Source organism: Archocentrus centrarchus, chromosome 11 (assembly GCF_007364275.1).
Source record: "Archocentrus centrarchus isolate MPI-CPG fArcCen1 chromosome 11, fArcCen1, whole genome shotgun sequence".
Lineage (NCBI taxonomy): Eukaryota > Metazoa > Chordata > Actinopteri > Cichliformes > Cichlidae > Archocentrus > Archocentrus centrarchus.
The window spans coordinates 34,968,839-34,979,942 of record NC_044356.1 but is presented as its reverse complement, the minus strand read 5'-3'; the positions used below and the strand labels follow the sequence as shown (position 1 = coordinate 34,979,942).

Below are 11,104 nucleotides of genomic sequence, written 5' to 3'. Positions count from 1 at the left end.
GAGTGTTTCTTCTTCATTCACCTCTTTTCACTCTGTCTCTTTTTATACAGCACTCTGCGTGTAATCATAGTTTTAATCTCTGGTTCTCTTCCACAGCATGTCTTTTGCCCTGTCTCCCTCCCCTCACCCCGCATTGGACTCCATAGATGGCTGCCCCTCCCTAAGGCTGGTTCTGTCAGAGGTTTCCTCCTGTTAAAAGGGAGTTTTTTCTTCCCACTGTCGCCAAGTGCTTGCTTTTATGGGGTCGTCTGATTGTTGGAGTTTTGTGTGGAATCATATTTACAAAAATGAACAAAAGGTAGACAACATTCAGAGAAAAGCTTTGCAATGTCCGTAAATAAGCCTGGAGATCTATTCCTGAACTTCTTAAACAAAAATAGCATGTCTAAGAGAGTTCAGTTTATGTAGAAGAATAAAAACTGTCCATATCAAATAGTGAACTTCAACCTTGTTAGAATTTTACAGTTTTCCATATCCTCCTGAGACCCAGCAATGCATTTTTGTCCTCTGTGGAGTACATAGGTTTTTTGTTCATAACTCTGAAACTATACATGCCACTGTGTTAAATCCTGTTGGTCCTTAGAGAGGACATCCTGGGCTTTCCAATGATATGACATGTGTGGGGGTGGGGCTTTTCTGGAATTTTCTTTCTGATTCTTCACAATGGCTGCCATCCCTGTGAGCACATTTTATCGAAAGAAGAAAGGTAAGTATATTATTTTCTAATTATGAGCTTTGTGAGTTTAATATTCAGATTGCTTCTAGTAAATGAACATCTAAGGAATAGTTAGGTGGATTTTCAGAGCAGTTTAATTATTTGTTGGGATAAAACATAACCTGTTTATGTGTGTCCTCCATAGAGGACATCAGGATTTGCTTTTTATTTTTTTAACCTGTTTTAATAGAAATCAGCTCACTGACTGAGGCAGAGAAAATCCTAAACAGGATTATTGATGGAGACTCAGACATAGATTTGTCAGATGAGGAGGACCAAGAGGGACAGATTGACGGTGATTTTGAGGTCGGGAGTTCAGAGGATGAGGCATCAAGTGAGGAAGAGGAGAGTGAAGTTGAGGATGCACGGGCCCGTCGCCCACTTTGGACCAAAACTAACACGTAGGCTTCTGAGACAAGAGTAGATAAGCTTAGACAGATAAGAGTATTTTTTTGGATGAACTATCACTTTTAGAGGACATAATTATTTAATGTATTTGTCTGTCTCTTAAGATTCCTGCCTGTGCTGGAAGACTCCGGAGAGGTTGTCTGTACTGCCCCAAACCGTGTAGACTGGCCACCATCAAAATACTTTGAGCAGTACATTGACAACAAAGTTTTTGAGGACATGTCCTTTTGCACAAACCAGAGACAGATTCAGGTGTCAGGCTCAAGTCTGAATACAACACCTGAGGAGATTAAGACCTGGTTTGGAGTCTCAGTGTACATGGCATGCCTTGGTTACCCAAAAATCAAAATGTATTGGGCCAAAAAAACAAGAGTGCCAATAGTTGCTGAGTCGCTGACAAGGGATCGCTTTTTCAAGATCAGATGTTCTTTGAAAATCACTAATGATCTTGATGTAACTGAAGAAGAGAGGAAGCTCAATATGCTTTGGAGAGTCAGTCCACTTTTGAAGAAGGTGCAACAAGGTTGCCTAAACCTACCCAGGCCAGGAAATGTTTCCATTGATGAACAAATGATTCCCTTTACTGGTCGATGTCCAGTCCGTCAATTCGTTCCTGGCAAGCCAAATCCAACCGGATTGAAGGTGTTTGTTCTCGCTACTCCAACTGGAATTGTATTGGATTTTGAAGTCTACCAAGGAAAAAACACCTTTGTCGGCAGAGACACAGGACTTGGAATAGGAGCAAATGCAGTTCTTCGGTTGACTGAGTCCATTCCCAGGGGAACTCACCTGTACTTTGACAGGTATAAACGTCAATTGTGGTGCTGTTGATGATGATTCTCTGTAAACAAATGACACTTATTTTTTATTTTTTGTGTTTGTGTCTGTCTGTCTAGGTATTTCACCTCAATAAAACTACTGGATAAATTGCTAGAAATGGGTCTGCCTGCAAGTGGAACATTGATGAAAAATAGACTCCCAAAGGATTGTAACATTACATCTGATAAAGAGTTGTTGAAACAAGGAAGAGGCTCCTCTGTAATGGTGACAAGGAAACATCCTGAGCTGGCTGTGACAAAATGGGTTGACAATAAACCTGTACTCATGGCATCAACAGTGCATGGAATAGAGCCCCAGGATACCCGGACCAGATGGTCACTGAAAGACAAAAGGCATGTTCAAGTGTCCAGACCTGCAGTGGTGGCAGAGTACAACACCAACATGGGTGGGGTTGATATGTGTGATAGAATGCTTAGTTTTTATAGAATGGCTAACCGCACAAGGAAGTGGACTGTACGCACAATCCTACACTTCTTCGATCTGGCTATCACCAACTCCTGGTTACAGTATAAGGAAGACAGCCAAGCTTTGGCACGACCTATGAAGAAAACTCTCCAATACCATGACTTCAAACTGCTCTTAGGTGAGGAACTGATTGCCCAGGGGCAGTCAGGCCAACCTAATCCAATTGAATCTGATGCGTCGAATGATGAGGAGTACGTTCCATCACAGAAGAGAAGGAGGCCCCAGCCAGATAAGGAAGTGAGAAAGTATGGAGCTGTCCATTTGCCACAGATGATGGACAATCCTAATAGTTCCAGGTGCAGAGCAGAAGGGTGCACTGGAAAAACCTACATAAAGTGCATCAAATGCAACATGTACCTCTGCATCTCAAAGAAGAAGAACTGCTTTATGGACTACCACAAACCAAAACAGAACTAACACACCTGATTAAACTACACTAATCAGCTTGCTTTTGATAAGCTGAATGAGGTCCCTGGAAATCTGAACCACTGGCTTGAATGGTGTAGCCATTTGAAATTTACAGCACTAAAGATTGTCAGAGTTCAGAGGTAAATGTATGCCTCGAAATGTGTTCATATTTGCCACAAGAGAGTCCCGATGTCCTCTCCAAAGGACATACTCTAAAAAATAAATAAAAACATGTTTTGAAATTTTTTCAATTGTAGTGATGTTTTTTCACACCAAAGAGTCATGTAGTGTAAAAAAAATTGAAATTCAAAAACTTTTTTTTCTCTGGGTCTCAGGAGGATATATACTGGATTTATATTTTTGTTTCATTAATTTGCTGCACCCATTACCTTAGGAAAAAATAAAATGATTGGTGGCTCAAGACTTTTGCACAGTTCTGTGTTCTATGTTCTGTCTGTAATTATACGCTCTAGTCACTTTTTTCCCCTTAATTGCCAAGGAATACTATCTTCAAAATCCTCTTTGCGATATGAACAAATTCTGAGATTAATTTTCAGTTTTTTTCTTTCATATTTAGTCATAAATGCAACCCTCTCATGTGACAACACTGCACCACATATATTGATTGTTTAGATTACTATGAAAAAGGTATGTTATTTGATTATGTGTTATAGTGATTATATTACAAACGTTTTCAAACATGGAACACATCAAATCAATTATAGAAAGAAGTGGCTTAGAACATTTATTTGTGTAATATAAAAAACTTCCTCTCCTGCTTTAAGTGTTGCATGTTAATTGGAATTTGAATGTGTAATTTATTTTCTTGAGAAAACGGAAATTTTATTGAACAAATCATTTTGAGATTTGGTTTTAACCAATAGCAAATAATCTTTTAATGTTTACATTTGTCTGTGTACCAGCCTACTCTGGTAGAGGTCTGAACTTTTAAACTGTTAATCAACATTCACTATAGTAAATGTTGATTAACAGTTTATCAACATTTATTATAGTGATTTAATTTCCATCTTTAATAGACTTTTTAAAAAATACTTTGCCACTTAAATAGGAACACATAAAATCAAATAAATCCTTCAGTCAAATAATTAAAAGATACACTCTCATCATGTATAAATGATTTTGGGGCTCCATATTCTATTCACAGGAAATCACAAGCTATAGAAATCTGTTATGATGATTCTACATTAAGTTCACTATGAAAAAAAAAAAAAAAAACTGTAATGTTGACAGATTTGTTCTCTCAACAGAGTGGGGCACCAGTTAGTGAGTTCCTGGCTTTGTCAGGTGTATTTTACCATCATATCTTTGGACCTCAGCAATCATAAAGTGCCTGGAGAGGCCAGAGCTACTAAGCAAGCAAGTCAGCCAACCTATAAACTCTAAGATGTTTTATGACAACACACTGTGCAAGTGTGTAGCAGAGATACAATCCTCGGACCTGCAGTAAGAATATAATTTTTCACTTGGACATCTGTAAATAATTCCAGCAAGATCTTTCTTCCCACATTGTAAAAAGTCAACTAGTATCCTTTCCTCTCTGTTATTTCCTATCATTTGCCTTATAAACAAGTGGCAGTGGCGCAGTGGGTAGGCGTTGCAGCCGGAGGGTTGCCAGTTTGAGCCCCTGTCCCTCCGCTGTGTTGTGTCCTTGGGCAAGACACTTAAACCACATTGCCTAACGGTAGCGCCGGTCTCTGGCTGCATGACCGCAGATGCTCGTCTCTGGATGAGTGATCTGGAACGATCATTTCGTTGTGTGCCTTGTGCGCACAATGACAATGAGTTGAATCTAACATAACTTTCAGTGCTGAATGCCACAGAATGATTGAGCTACAGAAATACAGGCAAATATAAAGGTTGAGTTGTGGAAAAATTTGTTGTACTCCCAGAACAACCTTCAGCCTCTATCCTTCAGCCCAGCTTTGTCCACTCATTGGTATGATTTTTCGATATCAGCCACTTCAGCCAGTCCTTCTTTGATGGTTCCTGTTCTTTGTCGGGTTTCTGTTGCCTGAGGTATTCACTAAGCATATGATCCTTGATGGCCATTTTCCTGATGTACTCATGGATACTCGTTGTTTCATCCAGGATAGTAATTCTGACTGTCACTAGTCCTCAGCCTCCTTCCTTTCGCTTAGTGTACAGTCTCAGGGTGCTGGATTTGGAGTGAAACCCTCCATGCATGGTAAGGAGCCTTCTTGTCTTGATGTCTGTGGCATCTATCACACACACACACACCCACACACACACACACACACACACACACACACACACACACAGATGCCAAACAGCTACCTGAAGTGTTTTATGGAGCTTAGTGCTGTGAAAGGGGGTCACCTCAGCTACTTAAAGCAAAGGGTCAAGCATTTACCTCACAAATAGGAAAAACTGAAGATGTTTTTTTGAATATGTTTTTCTCTGCTTTGTTTAATTGGATTTCCTTTGTGTCGTTATGCCAAAATTCATTTATTTATTGTTTTTCATTATTTATTGATGGTAATGTTAATAATGATGGGTGTAGCTATGTCTGCCTTTTACCTTGTTCACTCATAATGGGATAAATCATAGCTTTCATACAAAAAGATTTCAAATTACATGAACAATACCTCTGCAGTGTACGTGGATGTGGGATATAATATGGAGAGACTGTTTCAGATATGTGCAGGCTTTCAGACCATGTAACTTAAGAGTGATAGCAACCTCCCTCCAGTCTGTATTAGTGGGTGTCTGTGGCTTAGGAGGTAGAGCAGGTCATCTACTAATCGGAAGGTCGGTGGTTTGAGTCCCGGCTGCTCCAGTCTGCATGTCAAGGTATCCTTGGGCAAGATGCTGAACCCTAAGTTGCTCTCTGATGCAACTGTCGGAGTGTAAAATAGAATGTGCAGAAAGCACTTTGATATAGAAAACAGTGTTTGTATGAATATGTGTGAATAGGTAAATGTAAACATGTTGTATAAAGCACTCTGAGTGCTCAACTAGAGTAGAAATGTGTTTTATAAGAACTAGTCCACTTACCGTAGCTTTGTTTTGCCAGGAGGATGATCTGAAAATTCACTTAGCCCACACTAATTAGTAAGTACAACGAAGACGTAACAAAGATTGGAAAAGCATTATACACTTAAGTGCAAATTTTCATTTTACCTGCCTATATCCTATATCAAGCCTGCCTTTCAGCTTTTCATTTATCAGCTGCTTCCCCCTGAAATGACCGCACACACTATTCTTTGTCCTTCTTTCTCTGTCCTTCACATTCCTCTTCTCTTTCCAGGCTCACCACCCTGTCCAGCTATGACTTCATTGAGTCTGGCTTTCAGATCATCAGGTGACAAAGGCCGAGCATTGCAAGGATGAACAAGGATGAAAATATAGTAACAATCCATCACAAGGTTTGTGTGCATATTCAGTACTAATGTGTTTCAGTGTGTGTGCATTTGTGCACATAAATATGTCTGAAAGTGTGACTGAAGGTGGCTGAAGGGGTGACAAGAGGTTTGAATATAACTAAGGGCATGATGCTCAATATTTTCAGCAGTGTGGCACTGACTTATCTAATCCTTGCACCCTAGTGATACACCTACCCTTTGAAGATGAGCTGGGAAACAGAAGACTGAAGACTGACCCTGACTGACTGTCAAAGTCCTCAGGTCTGAAATGCTCACTGCAGAGCAAGATGATGCTAGTAGAAACTGCTTTCATTCTGAGAACTACCTCCCAGTGATTTCACAGCCCTTTATCTTTAGAAACCTACATAGTATCAAAAAAGTTAGCTAAGCACCTACCAACAGAGTAGTTAGGTCAGGCCACGTAAGACTTACTTCATTCTTTGGAAGCTGAATTCACCGCGGGACTTCATAGAATTATCTGCAACATCTGCAAATTCTGTTTTCAAAACGTTATAATAGCCAAATACAATAAAAAAAAAATAACTGGTCAGTCTTACCTGCGAAAGGCAATACCATGTGATCCAGTTTCGACTGTAAAACAGTTTGAACAACTCCACGCAGCACAAGAGTAAGGCTGTATTTATGATTGCCACATTCAGAGTTAACTTCAATAGTTACTTCCTCCAAACCAGCAACATGTTTGTTAGATCCCATTCCTACTAGACTGTTCAAAGAAGTCTTTCCATTTATTGATGCTTCAATCTTAAAAATGATCAATCAGTCTTTATTAGTTGGCTATGTACCACAGACCTTCAAGGTGGCTGTAATTAAACCTCTGCTTAAAAAGCCATCACTGACCCAGCTGTCTTAGCTAATTATAGGCCAATCTCCAACCTTCCTTTTCTCTCAAAGACTCTTGAAAGAGTAGTTGTAAAACAGCTAACTGATCATCTGCAGAGGAACGGTTTATTTGAAGCGTTTCAGTCAGGTTTCAGAATTCATCACAGTACAGAAACAGCATTAGTGAAGGTTACAAATGATCTTCTTAGAGCCTCTGACAGTGGACTCATCTCTGTTCTTGTCCTGTTGGACCTCAGTGCAGCTTTGATACTGTTGACCATAACATTTTATTACAGAGATTAGAGCTTGCTATAGGTATTAAAGGTACTGCACTGCAGTGGTTTGAATCATATTTATCTCATAGACTCCAATTTGTTCATGTAAATGGGGAGTCTTCTTCACACACTAAGGTTAATTATGGAGTTCCACGGGGTTCTGTGCTAGGACCAATTTTATTTACATTATACATGCTTCCCTTAGGCAGTATTATTAGAAAGCACTGCATCAATTTTCATTGTTATGCAGATGATACTCAGCTTTACCTATCAATGAAGCCAGATGACACACATCAATTAGTTAAACTGCAGGAATGTCTTAAAGATATTAAGGACTGGATGACCTCTAATTTCCTGCTTCTAAATTCAGATCAAACTGAAATTCTTGTTCTCGGCCCCACAAATCTTAGAAACATGGTGTCTAACCAGATACTTACTCTGGATGGCATTACTTTGGCCTCCAGTAACACTGTGAGAAATCTTGGAGTCATTTTTGACCAGGATATGTCCTTCAATGCACATATTAAACAAATATGTAGGACCGCTTTTTTGCATTTGTTCAATATTTCTAAAATTAGAAACATCCTTTCTCAGAGTGATGCTGAAAAGCTCATTCATGCATTTATTACTTCTAGGCTGGATTATTGTAATTCATTATTATCAGGCTGTCCTAAAAGCTCCCTGAAAAGCCTTCAGCTGATCCAAAATGCTGCAGCTAGAGTACTGACAGGGACTAGAAAGAGAGAGCAGATTTCTCCCATATTGGCTTCTCTTCATTGGCTCCCTGTTAAATCTAGAATAGAATTTAAAATTCTTCTCCTCACATACAAGGTCTTGAATAATCAGGCCCCATCTTATCTCAAAGACCTCATAGTACCATATCACCCCAACAGAGCACTTCGCTCTCAGACTGCTGGCTTACTTGTGGTTCCTAGGATACTTAAGAGTAGAATGGGAGGCAGAGCCTTCAGCTTTCAGGCCCCTCTTCTGTGGAACCAGCTCCCAGCTTGGATTCGGGAGACAGACACCCTCTCTATTTTTAAGATTAGGCTTAAAACTTTCCTTTATGATAAAGCTTATAGTTAGGGCTGGATCAGGTGACCCTGAACCATCCCTTAGTTATGCTGCTATAGGCCTAGGCTGCTGGGGGGTTCACATAATGCACTGTTTCTCATTCACCTTATTTACTTTGTTTATACTCCACTCTGCATTTAATCATTAATTGATATTAATCTCTGGCTCTCTTCCACAGCATGTCTTTCTCTCCCCTCAGCCCAACCGGTCGCGGCAGATGACCCCCCCTCCCTGAGCCTGGTTCTGCTGGAGGTTTCTTCCTGTTAAAGGGAGTTTTTCCTTTCCACTGTCGCCAAGTGCTGCTCATAGGGAGTCGTTTTGACTGTTGGGTTTTCTCTGTATTATTGTAGGGTCTTTACCCACAATACAAAGCGCCTTGAGGCGACAGTTTGTTGTGATTTGGCGCTATATAAATAAAATTGAATTGAATTGAATTGAATCCAATATGGCAGCACGTTGAAGTACAATTCAGCGCTCAATGTATGTATCTCTATGGTCTCAAAGGCCTCCGGTATGGATTGTTTTACTTCTCAGGCACCCCTTTTTTCCTTACACCTTTCTACAACTTTGATAGCTGGCTAACATCCCTCTATGCTGCCTTGATCTTAGCCTCTAGTTGTCTTTTCCATGGAGGGTACTGCTCCTTGTGGCTGCTCATCTTATGGCCAAGTATCTCAAGGATCACTGTTGCTGTGGTCTACTTCAACTGATTGTTTTCAGTGATGGTCGAAGTAGGGATACACACACAGAAGGTCTGAGAAGGGGTGCCTGAGAAGTACAACAAGCTATCCATACCTGAGGCTTTAGAGACCATAGAGAAACATACATAGACATCACACTGAGCAGATCTCTCTATTCTTTGTAGGTGGGAAAACTTGCAAAATCAGCAGTGTATCAAATACTTACTTTCCCCACTGTGTGTGTGTGTGTGTGTGTGTGTGTGTGTGTGTGTGTGTGTGTGTGTGTGTGTGTGTGTGTGTGTGTGTGTGTGTGCATGCATATACACTGCTGAAAAAAATAAAGGGAACACTTAAACAACACAATATAACTCCAAGTAAATCAAACGTCTGTGAAATCAAACTGTCCACTTAGGAAGCAACACTGATTGACAATCAGTTTCAAATGCTGTTGTGCAAATGGAATAGACAACAGGTGGAAATTATTGGCAATTAGCAAGACGCACTCAATAAAGGAGTGGTTCTGCAGGTGGGGACCACAGACCACTTCTCAGTACCTATGCTTTCTGGCTGATGTTTTGGTCACTTTTGAATGTTGATGGTGCTTTCACACTCGTGGTAGCATGAGACGGACTCTAGAACCCACACAAGTGGCTCAGGTAGTGCAGCTCATCCAGGATGGCACATCAATGTGAGCTGTGGTAAGAAGGTTTGCTGTGTCTGTCAGCGTAGTGTCCAGAGGCTGGAGGCGCTACCAGGAGACAGGCCAGTATACCAGGAGACGTGGAGGAGGCCGTAGGAGGGCAACAACCCAGCAGCAGGATCGCTACCTCCACCTTTGTGCAAGGAGGAACAGGAGGAACACTGCCAGAGCCCTGCAAAATGACCTCCAGCAGGCCACAATTGTGCACAAACGGTTAGAAACCGACTCCATGAGGAGTCCACAGATGGAGGTTGTGCTCACAGCCCAACACTGTGCAGGATGCTTGGCATTTACCAGAGAACACCAGGATTGGCAAATTCGCCACTGGCGCCCTGTGCTCTTCACCGATAAAAGCAGGTTCACACTGAGCACACGTGACAGACGTGACAGAGTCTGGAGACGCCGTGGAAAGCGATCTGCTGCCTGCAACATCCTTCAGCATGACCGGTTTGGCAGTGGGTCAGTAATGGTGTGGGGTGGCATTTCTTTGGAGGGCTGCACAGTCCTCCATGTGCTCGCCAGAGGTAGCATGACTGCCATTAGGTACCGAGATGAGATCCTCAGACCCCTTGTGAGACCATATGCTGGTGCGGTTGGCCCTGGGTTCCTCCTAATGCAGGACAATGCTAGACCTCATGTGGCTGGAGTGTGTCAGCAGTTCCTGCAAGATGAAGGCATTGAAGCTATGGACTGGCCCGCCCGTTCCCCAGACCTGAATCCGACTGAGCACATCTGGGACATCATGTCTCGCTCCATCCACCAACGTCACGTTGCGCCACAGACTGTCCAGGAGTTGGCGGATGCTTTAGTCCAGGTCTGGGAGGAGATCCCTCAGGAGACCATCCACCACCTCATCAGGAGCATGCCCAGGCGTTGTAGGGAGGTCTTACAGGCACGTGGAGGCCACACACAATACTGAGCCTCATTTTGACTTGTTTTAAGGACATTACATCAAAGTTGGATCAGCCTGTAGTGTGTTTTTCCACTTTAATTTTGTGTGTGACTCCATATCCAGGCCTCCATTGGTTAATAAATTTGATTTCCATTGATGATTTTTGTGTGATTTTGTTGTCAGCACATTCAGCTTTGTACAGAACAAAGTATTCAATGAGAATATTTCATTCATTCAGATCTAGGATGTGTTATTTGAGTGTTCCCTTTATTTTTTTTGAGCAGTGTATATATATATATATATATATATATTTTTTTTTAAATAAACAAATGATCTGGGCATGTCCTACTGGAAGGAGGCCCTGGGGCATGCCCAGGACACGCTGGAGAGATTATATCTCAGC

At 41.4% G+C, this 11,104-nt stretch overlaps 1 protein-coding gene across 1 annotated transcript; it reads left to right on the top strand.

Annotated features, from left to right (window-relative positions):
• The first annotated feature begins 523 nt into the window (after positions 1-523).
• LOC115787684 (piggyBac transposable element-derived protein 3-like) lies at positions 524-3,082 on the top strand. The gene is made up of 4 exons (XM_030740453.1): positions 524-706; positions 906-1,116; positions 1,228-1,926; positions 2,020-3,082. The coding sequence occupies exons 1-4, from the start codon at positions 664-666 to the stop codon at positions 2,843-2,845; spliced, it is 1,779 nt and encodes a 592-aa protein (XP_030596313.1). The 5' UTR covers positions 524-663; the 3' UTR covers positions 2,846-3,082.
• The last annotated feature ends 8,022 nt before the right edge of the window (positions 3,083-11,104 follow it).